Source organism: Mustelus asterias, chromosome 4, assembly GCF_964213995.1.
Source record: "Mustelus asterias chromosome 4, sMusAst1.hap1.1, whole genome shotgun sequence".
Lineage (NCBI taxonomy): Eukaryota > Metazoa > Chordata > Chondrichthyes > Carcharhiniformes > Triakidae > Mustelus > Mustelus asterias.
In genome coordinates this window covers 101,488,011-101,506,188 of record NC_135804.1, presented here as the reverse complement: position 1 = coordinate 101,506,188, position 18,178 = coordinate 101,488,011, and the positions used below count along the sequence as shown (strand labels likewise).

Sequence of the window (18,178 nt, the reverse complement as noted above, 5' to 3'; positions counted from 1 at the left end):
AAACTCAAGGGAACAGAAACCAAGACTATGCCAATTATTTAGTATCATTCGAGTGAATCCGCAATATACTTCTGTCAAGCCCAATATATCTTTCATGAAACCAGGGCACAAAAACAAAATGCAGTACTTCAGATGTTTGGCCAAAGCTTTTTATAATTAAAGCATCAATTCCCTGCTTTTATAGACCATAAGATAAAAGGGCTATATTCCATTAATCTTTTTTTATAACTAAGGGACCCAAGTTGATTTCTTTCTACCATAGCCCAAGGATGAAAGTCCAACAATATTAACCCAAATGTTACCCAGCAGAAGTCAACCAAACCAGAACAACCCAAGCTTCAAATCTGAGACATGCCCTATTTTTGAATGAAAGACAGTAACAAACCAAAGCTAAATCCAACTATATGACATTTTTCTGCCATTCATTCACCTACCAAATGTACCAAGCTTTATCCTTGATGTTATTAAGTTCCAACAGCTGGGTTACCATAATTGATGAAAAAGCATCGTGCAGGTCCATTTTATTTGCGTAAAAGAGAATCGGGATTTGTCTGCTCTTGACATCTGCAAGTATAAACAGGATATTCTAAAAAAACATGTTTAACCCTTCACCTGAAATCAGAGACAGATTCCAATTTCTCAAATACCTGGCTGAACACAGTGTTTACTTTCAATTCCCCTGCAGCTTTTGCCTGAAAACATGTACTCTTGTAAGGGCATGGATTTAGAAACACCAGGAACCCTTGAGTCTTTTTCTCAAGTTCCTATTCTTCACATGCAGATTCAGGTAGTGAACAAATTTCAAGCTGTTCAGCACACAGATGTTTATTTCCCATTGGATGTCCACACATGTGCTTCCTAGCAGGAATTACAAGATAATGACAGGAGTGACAAACCTCTGTTAAACCACTGAGCACCAAAGTGAAATGGAGTAGAGGGTCCAAGTAAAAGAAAAATCCAGCAGGTCTGCCACCATGGGTTGCAATTTGGGACTTCTACTAAGTGACAAAAGTCAAGAAATCCTATCAGTCAGAGTACATAAAGCATACCTCAAGATTCTGCCAAGGAGAGAAAAGAAAAATAAGCTCAAATGAACAGTTAAAGGTCCTAATGTAATCTGACATGAAAATCTGCACCTTGATTTGAATTCAATTCTGTGCAAGGAAGTTCACTGCATCATCTAAAACAGATAGCAGACATCGGGCCCAATTTTACCATCAAGTTGCGCCCGTTTTCGGGTGTGAAAACTTGGTAAAGTCGGATGTGAAGCGAGTAGCGCAATTTGCGCCCACCTCCGTGCCGATTCCCCCTTTACCAAGGCCCGAAAATGTCCGCAATTGGTACCGCACCTGAAACGGGCGCAACAGCCATTAAATGTATTTGCATGCATTTAAATTGACTTAATGGGCTGCACACCCAACTGTACCAGCACTTTCCCCTTTACCACCATGTTCGCCCATCCAGAATCGGTGTGAAACAGACATGCTCCACAAAAGTCCGATTTGGGCGCTCCAGTTAGTGAAGAGGTAAGTGCCAAGCATTCGACGGTTCTCTGCTTGAGATCGGTGGGATGGGGGAAGGGGGGAATACGCTGCCATTCTGTCTGAGATCAGTGAGGGGGAAGGGGGGTCTGCTGCCACTGTGTCTGAGATCAGTGAGGGGGAGGGGAGATCTGTTGCCACTCTGCCTGAGGTCAGTGAGGGGGAAGGGGGGGGGGGGCCATGATCGGTCTGGATGGCGCAGGGGGTGGGGGGATAAGGGGGTCAGTAATGTTGGGGAGGTGGGGCAATGTCTGTGGGGCCAGGGGGAGGCATTATCCGGCCCGGGAGGGATATGGCAGGGGAGTTGCATTCTATCATTCATTTTCTGCGCGGAGTTAGAGGTGCCGATTGGAGCTGCAGGATTTTGGATGCAATAAGCCCCGCCCACAGGTTTCTGCAGCGTGATTCAGAATTGCTGATATTTTTTCAGGTAGAGTGCGTAACGGAGGCGCCTGAGAACAGGTCTAAATGTCGGATCTGAAACTCTCCCAGTTTCATGTCCGCCCAGCACTTAGAATCAAAATGGTAACATTGGGCCCATAGAGTTCGGCATTACCTGGATGTGTGAGGAGGGCGTCTAATTCTTGTTTAGCCACAACAAGTCTCAGTTTGTCCCCACAGTCGATGACAAAAATAATGGCCTGGGTCTCCCTGCAATGATTTAAATGTTGTAACTTTCAGGTGAAAGAATTGTACTAATTTTCTTGGTCAGAAAATGCACAGTTCCACAATGTTAACAGCTCTGTGAATCAAACAAAAAATATACAGCTGCCTAATGAGGGCTTTTAATTCTTCAAAAGTGCACTATCCTAATGAGATACAAGCTGAATTTGAGGACCAGCAGCCAGAATTTGCCAGCCCCTCTTGCCAGTGGGATCTTCCAGTCTTGGTGAAGTCAATGGACGTTTGAATGGCTCGTCGTATCTGCCAAAGGGTAAACCCGCCTCAGCAGGACAGAAAATCCTGGACAGCATCTCAAACCCATCTGGTTCACTCATGTCAATTTACCGCCTACCAGACTCTAAATTCAGTTCAACAATTTCAGATCATAACCTCTGTCCTCAGCTTTTCAGATGGCAGCTATTAGTGACGATTCTGCTTTCCCCATTTACATCTCCTCCAAACCCATCTTTTGTTTGTTTACTTGTGCCATCTTCTTTTGCCTTGCAACATTGTCCCTTTTGTCTTTACAAACCGTACCTCTTCCCCCTTCAATGCCTCTGTACTAGTACAATACCTGTCACATTTCTCACATTTTCCAGTTCAGAAGGAAGGTCATCGACCCAGAACATTCACTCTGTTGCAACAGATGCTAATTGATCCGTTTAGTATTTCCAGCATTTTTTGTCTTTATTTCAGACATCCAGCATCTGCAGTATTTTGTATTTGTGTCATTCATGTAAGTAGAGAGTGTGGAGCACAAAGTGATTGGAGAACGGTGTGACTTGCAATAAAGTTGGGAGTCAGGAATTTGGTGCAAGCAGGAATTTGGCAGAGAGAACATAAGAACAGGAGTAGGCCATTCAGCCCATCCAGCCTGCTCCGCCACTCAATACTATCATAACTGGTTGGACAAATAAATGCCTTTTGCACACATTTTCCCCATAATCCATTACTTTGTTGTTAATCAGAAATCTGCTCATCTCTGCTTTAAACAAACACAATGACCAGCTTCCACAGCCCTCTGGGGTAGAGAATTGTAAAGATTCATCACCTTCTGTGTAAAGTGATTTCTCCTCAGTCTTATTTTGAAATTGTGCCCCCTGGTTCTAGACTCCCCAACCATGTTACCTGCACCAACTTTGTGTATTCCTTTAAATATTTTGCAGCTTTCAATGAAATCATCTCTCATTCTTCAAAACTCAAGAGTATATAGGCCGAGTTTGCACAATCTCTCTTCATAAGACAGTCTCGCTGTCCCTGGAACAAGTCTGGTGAACCTTCATTGTACTCCCACCATGGAAATAACATCCTTTCTGAAGTAAGTGGACCATTATTGCAGACAGTATTCCAGGTATAGTCTAACCAAGCTTCTATATAATTGAAGCAAGACTTCACTACTCACTACAAGAGGATTTATACTTAAATCCTCTTGCGATAAAGGCCAACATTCTATTAGCCTTCCTAATAGCTTGTTGCACCTCCATGTTAGCTTTCTGTGATTTATGGGCAAGGACACCCAGGTCCCTTTGTACATCTACACTTTTTAATTTCTTACCATTTCGGAAATACTCGACACATCGGTTCCTTCTCCCAGAGTGGATTACCTCACATTTTTCTACATTATATTCCATCTGCTATTAAGTCTGTCCAAATCTTCCTGTAGCTGCTTTACATCTTCTTAACATCACACATTCCCACTTAGTTTTGTATCATCTGCAAACTTGGAAATATTCCATTCGGTTCCCACATCCAAATCATTGATCAATGTTGTGAACAGCTGTGGCCCAATACCGATCCTTGCAGTGCCCCACTAGCCACAGCCTGCCAATGCAAGAATCACCAGTTTGTTCCTGCTCCCTGTTTCCTGCCTAAGGATTTGTTCCTGCTCTCTGTTTCCTGCCTAAGGATTAGCCAATCCTTAATCCATTCCAGTAAAATGCCTCCTATCCCATGTGATTTTATTTTGCTAATCAACCTCCTGTGGGGGACTTAATCAAAAGCTTTCTGAAAATCCAAATGTACCATGTCCATTGACTTTCCATTTTGTTAGTGACATACTCAAAAAAGTTCAACAAGTTGGATTGCTTGGTGACACAGTGGTTAGCACTGCTGCCTCACAGTTCCAGGGACCCAGGTTCAATTCTGGCCTCGGCTCACCATCTGTGTAGAGTTTGCACATTCTCCCCGTATCTGCGTGGGTTTTCCCCAGGTGCTCCGGTTTCCTCCCACAGTCCAAAGGTGTGTGGGTTAGGTTGATTCATCATGCTAAATTGAGCCTTCATGTCAGAAGGATTAGCTGGGTAAATACGTGAGGTTACGGGGATAGGGTCTGGGTAGGATTGTTGTCAGTGCAGGATCGGTGGGCAGGATGGTCTCCTTCTGCACTTAGGGATTCTATGATTCGATGAATACACTCCCAGTAATGTGGCTGCCCTCTTTATATTCCTATGTTCTACCCATAAAGCCTTATTTGAAGACCCTTCCAAGATATCATCTCTCCTTTTACAGTAATTGACTCCTTAATTAATAGTGCAACACCACCTCCCTTTTTACACCCTCCTCTGTCTTGCCTAAAGATCCTATACCCTGGAATGTCCAGTTGCCAGTCCTGCCCTTCCCTCAATAATATTATGCTTCCATGTGTCAATCCAAGCCCTTAACTCACCAGTGTGAACAAGTTCCAGTTCAGAAAAAGAGGTGCAGAGAAAGAGATTCCAACCAGAAAAAGGGCTGTGATTGGCAGATCTTAAGTGGAGAGGGTCAGTAGAAGTCCTGGTGATCAATGGCCATTCAGGATAAGCCCTGAAGATCTAAGGAGGCAGTTGAAGGTGGTGATTTCATGCTGTGGGCCACTGGGGCAAACCCCTTTGACGCAGTGGTATTCTGTTCAGCACAGCAAAACAACTGAAAGTGTGCTCGAGTTGGTGCTGGAAAACAGACTCGGGAATCGAGCGGAATGGAATCTTTGAAAGTAATAATAATCGGGAAACCACAGTTTGCCTATTAATTCACATGTGCCTTATACTAACACTGAATGTTAGCATATAGAATATATATTGTAAATTGGTTTATCTTTCTGACTTTGTATAGTAGTTTATTTTTGTTAGTTCAAAGCCCATAGAATCTTGTGGCTTTATTCCCTGAGCAAGTAAGTGTCTTGAATCTCAAACTTTATGAACTTTTATTATGGATTATGGATTTTACCAAAAACTTGGGGGTCTGTTCTGGAATCAAAATATAAATTGGGGGCTCTTGCAGGATTTTGAATTCACAGACAGACACAAGTGCTGGTACTAGCTGATAAGATTTCCACGATGAACTTTACTGTTCTAATTGTAAAGCATAATGGTTTTGCCAACTGCTCTGACATTTCTGGGGATGAAAGATTTATCCCTGAGTGATTAGCAGAAAAGCTGAAGTTAAAGATAAATGCACAGGCTAAGAAAACAGATACAATTGAGTTAATGGTGCAAGGATTGTAATCAATTTAGCAATTCAGTTGAGTTGGCTAGAATTCAGGTGCAGATTAAGTGGCTTGTGATAGAAAGAAATAGAGAAAAGTAAAATCTTGAACTTGACAAAGAAATGGAAATGCAAAAGCTTGAGGTTCAAAGAGATTTAGAAATCAGACAGTAAAGAGCAAGAGGGTAGCCAGGGAGAGGGTTGGCCCACTCAAGGACAAGGGAGGGAATCTATGCATGGAGCCAGAGGAAATGGACGAGGTATTAAATGAGTACTTTGCGTCAGTATTCACCAAAGAGAAGGACTTGGTGGATGATGGGTCTGGGAAAGGATGTGTAGATAGTTTGAGACATGTTAAGATCAAAAAGGAGGAGGTATTGGGGTTCCTGAGAAACATTAAGATAGACAAGTCCCCAGGGCCTGATGGAATATTCCCCAGAATACTGAGAGAGGCAAGGGAGGAAATTGCTGGGGCCTTGAGAGAAATCTTTGTATCCTTACTGGCTACAGGGGAGGTCCCAGAGGATTGGAGAATAACCAATGTTGTTCCTTTGTTTAAGAAGGGTAGCAAGAATAATCCAGGTAATTACAGGCTGCTGAGCCTTACATCAGTGGTAGAGAAATTATTGGAGAGGATTCTTTGAGACAGGATTTATTCCCACTTGGAAATAAGTGGACGTATTAGTGAAAGGCAAGATGGTTTTGTGAAGGGGAGGTCATGTCTCACGAACTTGATCGAGTTTTCCGAGGAAATGACGAAGATGATTGATGAGGGTAGGGCAGTGGATGTTGTCTACATGGACTTCAGTGAGGCCTTTGACAAGGTCCCTCACGGCAGACTGGTGCAGAAGGTGAAGTCGCAAGGATCAGAGGTGAGCTGGCAAGGTGGATACAAAACTGGCTCTGTCAAAGAAGACAGAGGGTAGCAGTGGAAGGGTGCGTTTCTGAATGGAGAGCTGTGACAAGTGGCATTCCTCAGGGATCAGTGCTGGGACCTTTGCTGTTTGTAATATATATATAAATGATTTGGAGGAAAATGTAACTGGTTTGATTAGTAAATTTGCGATGACACAAAAGTTGGTGGATTTGCGGATAGCGATGAGGACCATCAGAGGATACAGCAGGATATAGATCAGTTGGAGACTTGGGCGGAGAGATGGCAGATGGAGTTTAATCCGGACAAATGTGAGGTAATGCATTTTGGAAGGTCTAATACTGATAGGAAATATACAGTAAATGGCAGAACCCTTAAGAGTATTGAAACACAAAGGGATCTGGGTGTACAGGTACACAGGTCACTGAAAGTGGCAATGCAGGTGGAGAAGATAGTCAAGAAGGCATACGGCATGCTTGCCTTCATCGGCCGGGGCATTGAGTTTAAAAATTGGCAAGTCATGTTGCAGCTTTATAGAACAATAGTTAGGCCACACTTGGAATATAGTGTTCAATTCTGGTCGCCACACTACCAGAAGGATGTGGAGGCTTTGGAGAGGGTACAGAAAAGATTTACCAGGATGCTGCCTAGTATGGAGGGCATTAGCTATGAGGAGAGGTTGGAGAAACATGGTTTGTTCTCACTGGAACAACGGAGGTTGAGGGGCGACCTGATAGAAGTCTACAAGATTATGAGAGGCATGGACAGAGTGGATAGCCAGAAGCTTTTTCCCGGGTGGAAGAGGAGGTTACAAGGGGGCACAGGTTTAAGGTGCGAGGGGCAAGGTTTAAAGGAGATGTATGAGGCAGATTTTTTACACAGCGAGTAGTGGGTGCCTGGAAAACGTTGCCGGGGGAAGTAGTGGAAGCGGATATGGTAGTGACTTTTAAGGGGCGTCTTGACAAATCCATGAATAGGATGGGAATACAGGTATTATGGTCCCCGGAAGGGTAGGGAGTTTTAGTTCAGTCAGGCAGCATGGTGGGTGCAGGCTTGGAGGGTTGAAGGGCCTGTTCCTGTGCTGTAATTTTTTTTGTTCTTTAATTTGAACTGACTAGAGAAAATCCTAGGTTACAGGTGAAAGAGAATAGTAGTTCGGATGAGTCAAGTCCTGCTCAAAACTTTAAAACAAAGGGTCTTCGCATAGTGCCTAAATTCACTGAAGACAGAGTTAAGAGGTATTTTATCTCATTTGAAAAGGTGGCTACAAAGTTAAAGTGGCTGAAGGACACATGGGGCATGATTTTCCTGGTCCGGTGCGCTGCTCGAATAGGGCAGCGGGCCAGGAGATATCTGCTGGGGGCCTTTAGCGGGATTCGCGACCGACGTCCAGCCCATCGTTAATCTCCCAGTTCCTTTTTTATGTGTAATCAGCCTCAAGCCAAAAATCAGAGCAAGGCTGATTACCATATGGAAATCTTTATTTCCGTATCATTAGCGAACCCGGGACAGTGTTGTCCAGGCTCGCCAATGTCTCCCACCCCACCGGGAGAGGTTCCCACCAACTAATCACATATGGTCCCCGTGAACGGGGATCAGGTGTGATCACCCTACTGGTGGGGACAGAGGCCACTGAGGCCTTCCCGGGAGGTCAGGGGCAGTGGGTGGGTGCCCCTCGGGCAGTGCCAATCTGGCACTGCCAGACTGGCACCCTGACAGTGCCAAGGGGTGGGGCCTGAGGGGGCAGGGCCAATCGGTGGTTGTTGGGGGGGGGGGGCAGGACCTGCTGCGCACTCTGCATTAGGGATTGATGGGATTGGGAGGGAGGAAGCGATCGGAGCTGGCCGATGGGGCAGTGGGGGCGGGGGGGGGGGGGGGGCGCGGTGGCGCTGGACATGGGGAGGTATCATGGAGGCCGCAAGATCAGAGAGATGGAGGGGTCATGGATGCCAGTGATCAGTGGGGATGAGGGTCAGGGATGACAATTGGGAGGCCGGTAATGGAGAGGGACTGTACGCATGTACTGATCTCCCCTCTGACAGGTCGGCACATGCGCAGTGGCCTTCTTAGCGTGCTGATTCTGGCCTCTCTGGTGGGATTATGATGTACGGGGTCCCGGAGATTCATTCCGCTCAGCTCGCCCAAAACACAGGTGGGAAAACTCCTATATTCCCACCCGTTGGGCACTTAGTTTTTTGGGGGAGAATTGCCCCCTTGAGTCTTATGTTTCAAATCATCTTAGTCAGGAAGGCTACGTATGTATACTCTAGCCTTTCAGAAGTACAATCCTCAGAATAGGAGGTGTAAAACTACAGTACTTAACGCACATGAATGTGTCCCTGAAGCACATCAGTTGAAATTTCAGACTTTAAAGGAAAGACTGAATGAATTGTTTGTAGAATTTGCTAGGGAGAAAGAAGTTGTTTCAGAGGTAGTTTCAATCACTGAAGTTAGAACAATTTTTTGAGAATGCAGAAGAGCTAATAATCCTGGCAGAAATTTGAAACAACATCCCAACAGCTTTTAGGTCACACCTGAAAGGCAGCAGGGTTTCTCAGGTAAGGGACAAAGTGATTCTGGCAGATGGGAATGATATATCACATAGGCAGCTAGAGGGTAGTAGATCTCCATTTGTAAAACCATCAGGAAGTTGGAGGAATAGAAATTAGCATTAGTAGATGCTGTTCCAATCAGTACAAATGATAGCATAGAGCAGGCAGGCTTGTCCAATCATTTCAATCAGGGGCCACGTTTGTCTATCATCCTCACTCAAGACAAATTTGGTCAGATAAGGTTCGGCAGAACAATAAATTTCAAACAAAAATGTTGGTGTTTTCAAGAAAGATATGATTTCTGATCAAAAGTAAGGCAATGTAAGAGCAAAAAACTTACGTTAAAAAAAATACTGAAATGAGCAGCGTGTGAGAGGGTCAGTGAATGTGGGTGGGGGAATGTGAGTGGATGCGTGCATACCTGGTGATGTGTGGCTGTAATAGTGAATGAGGAACCTGAGACTGAGTGTAAGACAGATTCACACTCACCAACATCTCTTGCAGTCAGCCCCATTCAGTCACTCAATACTCACACTCACACACTTACCACCACACTCACTCTCTCTCTTGCACATACTCTCTCTTGCTCACCCACTCTCTCTCTGGCTCAAATATTCTCTCTCTCTCACCCATACGCTCTCTTGCTCACACTAACACTCTCACACACATTAATACACTTACACTCTCTTACTCCCACACCAACACCCTCTCACTCCCACACCAACATTCTCTCACGCTAACACTTATAGAATTATAGAATCCCTGCAATGCAGAAGAGGCAATTCGGCTCATCAAGTCTGCACCAACTCATCTGACAGAGTATCTTACCCAGGTCTTCTCCCCCGCCCTATCCCTGTAACCCGGCACTTCCGAACTACACCTCATCACCCATTGTCAAATGGACTGGCAGATGGGCAGTTCAAACGTTTAAAAATTGTATGAAAAAACAAACCAACAGCATCCATAGAGACCAAACTGGCTCGATTCTTGTTGATGACAGGACCACACCACAAAAGGTATTGGCCCAGTGGAGCTGTTAATGGGACGGACAGCTTCGTACCAGATTAAACCTTCTATTCCCAAACTTGGTGGCGAGTGTGGAGTCCCAACAAGAAAACCAAAAAATAAATTACAATTCCGCAAGGACAGGAAGACTTTTGGAACAGGTGATCTAGTTCACATGAGAAACTTCAGAGCTATTGGGTCCCTGGAATCATTATGGTGAAAACAGGACCCGTATCATAAAAGGGCAAAGTCCAGGGTAAAACCTTGAAGAAGCACATGGAGCATTGCAGAGCCAAGGAGTCCATGCCTGAGCAGATCTCACTACTGGCTATGGAGATGGCCGCTGCTGGTGCCAGCCCTAATCTCGAAGCTGATTCATCGATAGATTTCCCTGTGGGCTTCATGGAGTATGAACTCTCTTTTTAGCAAGCGGAGGCTTGCCCAAAGGAATCGCTGAGCGGATGCTTTTAAACCTGTTACTTCATCCGGACTGTGGTTGTAGGTCCCCAGGTGTTGAACTACCTAGCTGTGAGCCGCAGGAGCAGTCTCTGTCTTGGTACATAATAAAGGGTGCTTGGAGATGGTAAACTGGCGTTTGGCTGAATTACTACATAGTGGAACTTTGGTGATAAGAATAGAAGAGCAGAATATGTTTAAAAGGCGTGAAATTTTTAAATGTAGATGTTCAGAGAGACTTAGGAGTATTTGTATAAGGCATACAGAATCAGGTACAACAAGCAATTAGGAAGGCAAATGACATGTTGGCCTTTATTGCAAGGGGATTGGCGTACAAGAATAAGGAAGTCTTCCTACAATACTACAATGCTTTGGTAAAACTTCACCTGGGGTACTGTGCATTGTTTTGGTCTCCAAATGGATGGATATACCTGCCATGGATGCAGTACTCTGAAGGTTCATTACATTAGATGCATTTTGGTAGATTGAACCAGGGCAGGACTTACTCAGTTAATGGTAGGGCGTTGGGGAGAGATCTAGGGGTACACGTTCATAGCTCCTTGAAAGTGGAGTTACAGGTGGACAGAGTGGTGAAGGCGGCATTCGGCATGCTTGGTTTCATCGGTCAGAACATTGAATATAGGAGTTGTGACGTCTTGTTGAAGTTGTACAAGACATTGTAAGGCCACACTTGGAATACTGTGTGCAATTCTGGTCACCTTATTATAGAAAGGATATTATTAAACTAGAAAGAGTGCAGAAAAGATTTACTAGGATGTTACCGGGACTTGACGGATTGAGTTATAAGGAGAGGCTGGATAGACTGGGACTTTTTTCTCTGGAGCTTAGGAGGCTGAGGGGTGATCTTATAGAGGTCTATAAAATAATGAGGGGCACAGATCAGCTAGATAGTCAATATCTTTTCCCAAAGGTAGGGGAGTCTAAAACTAGAGAGCATAGGTTTAAGGTGAGAGGGGAGAGATACAAAAGTGTCCAGAGGGGCAATTTGTTCACACAGAGGGTGGTGAGTGTCTGGAACAAGCTGCCAGAGGTGTTAATAGAGGCAGTTACAATTTTGTCTTTCAGAAAGCATTTAGATAGTTACATGGGTACGATGGGTATAGAGGGATATGGGCCAAATGCGGGCAATTGGGATTAGCTTAGGGGTTTTAAAAAAAAGGGCGGCATGGACAAGTTAGGCCGAAGGGCCTGTTTCCATGCTGTAAACCTCTATGACTCTATGATTGGTTCCTGGGATGAGAGGCTGAGTAAATTGGCCTATGCTCTCTGGAGTTTAGAGGAAAGATGATCTTACTGAAATGTTGAAGATTCTAAAAGGGCTTGTCAGGGTAAAACACAGAGTTGTTTCTCCTGGTTGGGGAATCTAGAAAACAAAAACATGGTCTCAAAATAGGGATCAATCAATTTGGACTAAGATTAAGAGAAAATTCTTCATTCAGAGGGTTACGAATATTTGGAATTGTCTAGCTCAGTTGTGGCTCCACTAAGTATATTCAAGACTGAGTTATATTAATAATCTATCAATCTAACAATCAAGAAATATGAGGAGCAGGCTGCAAATGGAATTGAGGAAGAAAATCATGCCTGATATTACTAAATGGCAGAGCAGGCTTGAGGGGTAGAATAGTCTGCTCCTGCTCCTATTTCTCATATTCTTATTCTAGACATCTCAAGCAAGTGACTGACTCCACTGAACTCAAGAAGGTATCTACAGTAGTCCTAAGTTTGTAAAAATTTTCTGTTCTCTCTCAGTTAAAGTTGCTGATCTCCTTTATTCTCCTTCCCTAAAGCACTGCTCCCAGCAGCTATCCTATGTCTCCCCCACTCCCAGTACTACTTCCAATTTACCCTCTGCCTTTAATGTCCCATTTTCCTTTCCCATCATTGCTATTTCATACCTTTTTTCAAATCGTAACTCATCACTTTATACTGAAGAATACTATAATACAAATGTCAGAACAAATGCCATAAATGAACAATTCACAGATTCTGTACAAATATACAATTGAATTCATGCATTTTACAGACCATTTTATTTGCTGTCATCTCACTTACTTATAGTAGTTTTCCCAGAGGCTTCGGTATCTTCCCTGGCCAGACATGTCAAATACAGTGAAGGACAATCTGAAATTGAACAGTGACCAAGAGAAAATAATAAATTAGAGATGAGACAGAATATCATTTTTATAGTAAGACTGTAAGTTAGTGAATGCTTATTTCACTCTTCTCTTTCCTAGCCATGCGAGGCTGTGAGCAGAGAACAACTGTAACTACAGAGAAAAACAGAAAGATATGTTGTGATCCCACTGATTTAGCATAATATCCTTTCGGGCTTGAGTGTGAATTCAGTCCACATTAATGCCTCTACCTTCCAAGGGGAATGATGCAAACTAAAATGGATTTGGGAAGTCTCAATGGCCCACCACATAAAATGTCCAGAATTTGAACATTTCTCCCTAAAGGTCATACAGATGGGTTAAAAGAGGTGGGGAAGAGTGGGTAAAGAGGGGGAATTATTTATATATATATATATATCTCCATTTATTATACCTGGATGTATAGAATTTTTCCACACTAAATCCAATTGTCGGAAACAGCTCCCTGGCTTGTGCCTGAAGAATAAAGGGGAAAGTTAAAATCAATTTACAACAACCAATATATGGAGAATTTGTCTAACTATCCAGACCTTTTTACTTCAGATAACACATTTTATGGACACTGAAATCACAACGTGACAATCAGGAATCTATGAAAATGTAAAATGAAAGGGACCCAGTTTCATTTCTCAGTGTGGATATGCTCTTCAGGGAAGGAGAAGGAAAGTCAGTTCAGGTTCTCATTCTCGTTCACTTTCCATTGACTCTTGCTGTGTTCACCTCCCCCATAACCACCAGTTTGGGTTCTTCCACTTTTCTAGAACAGGCATAACCGAAGTCACAAATGATATGTTTAGACCACAGCACATTATCTCTCTTCATCCTCCTTGGCCTGCAGCTTTTGACACATCAACGTCATTCAACACTCTTCAGTTTAGCCCCAAGTGACTGTCTTTGATTGGTTTCACACTTACCTATCCAAATAAAACAAGAGTATCTCCAGCAATGCTTTCTCTTCTGTATGGCATCATTCACCTCCAGAGACTCCCAGTGATCCATTCTTGGATCCTCAGCTTCTCCATCTACATATGGACATAAGAAATAGGAGCAGGAATAGGTCATACTGTCCCTCAAGCCTGCTCTGCCATTTAATAGATCATGGCTGATCATCAATCTCAACCCCACTTTCGCACCCAATCCTCATGATCAATTATTTCTCTTAAGAGTGCAAAATCAATCAATTTCAGCTTTGAATATACTCAATGACTGAGCACACACAACCCTCTAATATGCAGAATTCTAAAGATTCATAGACATGAATGAAGAAATGTCTTCTCATCTCAGTCCGAAATGGCTGAACATTTTGCTGAAATAATGCTAGTTCTAGAATCTCCAGCAGCAGGAAACAGCCTTGCAATATCTAACTTGTCACGTTGTCTCAGAATCTCATATGTTTCAATGTGTTCACCTTTCATTCTCTACACTCAAGATATTATAAGCTCATTATATTAAATCTCTTCCCATAGGACAACTCTCTCATCAATCAAGTGAACCCTCGTACATCTCTTCTAAGGCAAGTACATCTTCAGGTAAAGTGATCAAAACTGTACTTAATACTCTAGGTATGAAGTCAGCAAAGTCTTGTACAACTGTTTATATATTCATTCTTGAGTTGTGGGCATTTCTGGCTAGAGCAGCATTTATTGCCCATCCCTAATTGTCCTTGAGAAGATAGTACTGTGCTACACCTTCATGAACCGTTGTAGTCCAGGTATTGTAGGAACACCGAGAGTGCTGCTAGGAAAGGAGTTCCAGGATTTTGACCCAACAACAGTGAAAGAATGGTACAAAGAACAAAGAACAATACAGCACAGAAACAGGCCCTTCGGCCCTCCAGGCCCGTGCCGCTCCCTGGTCAAAACTAGACCATTCTTTTGTACCCCTCCATTCCCACTCCGTTCATATGGCTGTCCAGATAAGTCTTAAACGTTCCCAGTGTGTCCGCCTCCACCACCTTGCCTGGCAGCGCATTCCAGGCCCCCACCACCCTCTGTGTAAAATATGTCCTTCTGATATCTGTGTTAAACCTACCCCCCTTCACCTTGAACCTATGACCCCTCGTGAACGTCACCACCGACCTGGGGAAAAGCTTCCCACCGTTCACCCTATCTATGCCTTTCATAATTTTATACACCTCTATTAAGTCTCCCCTCATCCTCCGTCTTTCCAGGGAGAACAACCCCAGTTTACCCAATCTCTCCTCATAACTAAGCCCCTCCATACCAGGCAACATCCTGGTAAACCTCCTCTGTACTCTCTCCAAAGCCTCCACGTCCTTCTGGTAGTGTGGCGACCAGAACTGGATGCAGTATTCCAAATGCGGCCGAACCAACGTTCTATACATCTGCAACATCAGACCCCAACTTTTATACTCTATGCCCCATCCTATAAAGGCAAGCATGCCATATGCCTTCTTCACCACCTTCTCCACCTGTGACGTCACCTTCAAGGATCTGTGGACTTGCACACCCAGGTCCCTCTGCGTATCGACACCCTTTATGGTTCTGCCATTTATCGTATAGCTCCTCCCTACATTATTTCTACCAAAATGCATCACTTCGCATTTATCAGGATTGAACTCCATCTGCCATTTCTTTGCCCAAATTTCCAGCCTATCTATATCCTTCTGTAGCCTCTGACAATGCTCCTCACTATCTACAAGTCCTGCCAATTTTGTGTCGTCCGCAAACTTACTGATCACCCCAGTTACACCTTCTTCCAGATCATTTATATAAATCACAAACAGCAGAGGTCCCAATACAGAGCCCTGCGGAACACCACTAGTCACAGGCCTCCAGCCGGAAAAAGACCCTTCCACTACCACCCTCTGTCTTCTGTGACCAAGCCAGTTCTCCACCCATCTAGCCACCTCCCCCTTTATCCCATGAGATCCAACCTTTTTCACCAGCCTACCATGAGGGACTTTGTCAAACGCTTTACTAAAGTCCATATAGACGACATCCACGGCCCTTCCCTTGTCAACCATTCTAGTCACTTCTTCAAAAAACTCCACCAGGTTAGTGAGGCATGACCTCCCTCTCACAAAACCATGCTGACTATCGTTAATGAGTTTATTCCTTTCTAAATGCGCATACATCCTATCTCTAAGAATCTTCTCCAACAACTTCCCCACCACGGACGTCAAGCTCACCGACCTATAATTACCCGGGTTATCCTTCCTTCCCTTCTTAAATAACGGGACCACATTAGCTATCCTCCAATCCTCTGGGACCTCACCTGCGTCCAGTGACGAGACAAAGATTTGCGTCAGAGGCGCAGCGATTTCATCTCTCGTCTCCCTGAGCAGCCTTGGATAGATTCCATCAGGCCCTGGGGATTTGTCAGTCTTTATATTCTCTAACAAACCTAACACTTCCTCCTTTGTAATGGAGATTTTCTCCAACGGTTCAACACTCCCATCCGAGACACTCCCAGTCAACACATCCCTCTCCTTTGTGAATACCGACGCAAAGTATTCATTTAGGATCTCCCCTACTTCTTTGGGCTCCAAGCATAATTCCCCACTTTTGTCCCTGAGAGGTCCGATTTTTTCCCTGACAACTCTTTTGTTCCTAACGTATGAATAAAATGCCTTGGGATTCTCCTTAATCCTGTCTGCCAAGAACATTTCGTGATCCCTTTTTGCTCTTCTAATTCCCCGTTTGAGTTCTTTCCTACTTTCTTTGTACTCCTCCAGAGCTCCCTCCGTTTTTAGCTGCCTGGACCTAACATACGCCTCTCTTTTCTTTTTGATCAGTCCCGCAATTTCCCTGGTTATCCACGGTTCTCGAATCCTACCCTTCCTATCCTTCTTTTTTACAGACACATGCCTGTCCTGTAGCCCTAACAACTGTTCCTTAAAAGACTCCCACATGCCAGATGTGGATTTACCCTCAAACAGCCTCTCCCAATCAAGAGCTGCCAATTTCTGCCTAATCCCACTAAAGTTAGCCTTCCCCCAATCCAACACCTTACCCTTGGGACACCACTCATCCTTTTCCATCACTATCCTAAAGCTAACAGAATTGTGGTCACTATTTGCCACATGTTCCCCTACCAAAACTTTGAAGACCTGACCGGGCTCATTCCCCAGTACGAGGTCCAGTATAGCCCCCTCTCTAGTCGGGCTATCTACATATTGTTCCAAAGAACCCTCCTGTATGCATTTTACAAATTCCTCCCATTCAGAGTCCCTGCTCTCAGCGATTTCCAGTCTATACCAGGGAAATTGAAGTCTCCCACTACAACAACCCTATTTTTCCTGCACCTATCCAGTATCTCCTGACAGATCCGTTCTTCCACTTCCCTTGGGCTGTTGGGGGGCCTGTAGTACACCCCCAACATAGTGACTGCGCCCTTCCTGTTTCTAAGCTCCACCCAGAGTGACTCGCTACACGACCCCTCTGAATTGTCCTCCCTCTGCACCGCTGTAATATGCTCCCTAACTAATACTGCTACTCCCCCACCTCTTTTGGCCCCTCCTCTGTCTCGCCTAAAACACTTGTACCCCGGAATATTCAGCTGCCAGTCCTGTCCCTCTTTCAACCAAGTCTCTGTCACCGCAACCACATCCAAATTCCTCGTGAGCATTAAGGCCCTAAGTTCGTCTGTCTTACCTGCTACGCTCCTTGCATTGAAGTATAAGCACTCCAGACCTCCAGGCCCAGTGAGGTCATCCTCCCCCAGAGTGCTCTTCTTCTTTGCCAGCCTTGTCCCAGCCCCAAGCTTGTCCCCAGCCTCTACACTTGTAGACCTAATATTTTGATCCCCACCCCCCTGCCATACTAGTTTAAACCCCCCCGAACTGCACTATGGTGATATAGTTTCAAGTTAAGACGGAATGTGACTTAAAGGGATACTTTCAGATGGTGGTATTCCCATGCACCTGCTGCCATGTCCTGGGAGGCCATGGATTTGGAAGGTGCTGTCGAAGGAGCTTTGGTGAGTTGCTGCAGTGCACCTTGTATATGGTACACACTGCTGCCACTGTGTATTGGTGGTGGAAGGAGTGAATATTTAAGGTGGTAAATGGGGTACCAGTCAGGTGGGCTGCTTTGTCCTGGATGATGTCAAGCTTCTTGAGTGTTGTAGGAGCTCCACCCATTCAGGCTCAATTGCATCAAAATGTTCTTGTAAGTTAACCTTCTGTGTTTCATATCTAATTTCATCCAAATCCCTCTGAGCATTTAAAAAAAAATTTTCTTACCAAAGTGAATAACCTAACATTTCCCCACAAATACTCAAACTGCCACTTTCTTGCCCACTCACTGAACCTAGCTCTATCCCTTTGCAGCCACTTTGGGTTGAACATTGCCATGAGCAATGGGGGTCCTATCACTACATTTTAGTCGCATGCCTGCCAGCTTCATTTTACTGATACAGCCAATTAGTGAATGGCAGCCAATTAATAGGCCACCTCCCAATTTGCTATCCAATTAAGGACAGCAA

At 44.4% G+C, this 18,178-nt stretch overlaps 1 protein-coding gene across 1 annotated transcript in view; it reads right to left on the bottom strand.

Annotated features, from left to right (window-relative positions):
• Positions 1-430: 430 nt before the first annotated feature.
• LOC144493150 (ADP-ribosylation factor-like protein 6) overlaps positions 431-18,178 on the bottom strand; it is a 34,005-nt gene continuing 16,257 nt past the window's right edge. Inside the window, exons 2-5 of the mRNA XM_078212051.1 lie at positions 13,125-13,186; positions 12,630-12,698; positions 2,098-2,192; positions 431-564 (exon numbers count right to left, since the gene is read on the bottom strand). Coding sequence (XP_078068177.1) covers positions 431-564; positions 2,098-2,192; positions 12,630-12,698; positions 13,125-13,186 — 360 coding nt within the window. The remainder of the gene's footprint in view (positions 565-2,097; positions 2,193-12,629; positions 12,699-13,124; positions 13,187-18,178) is intronic.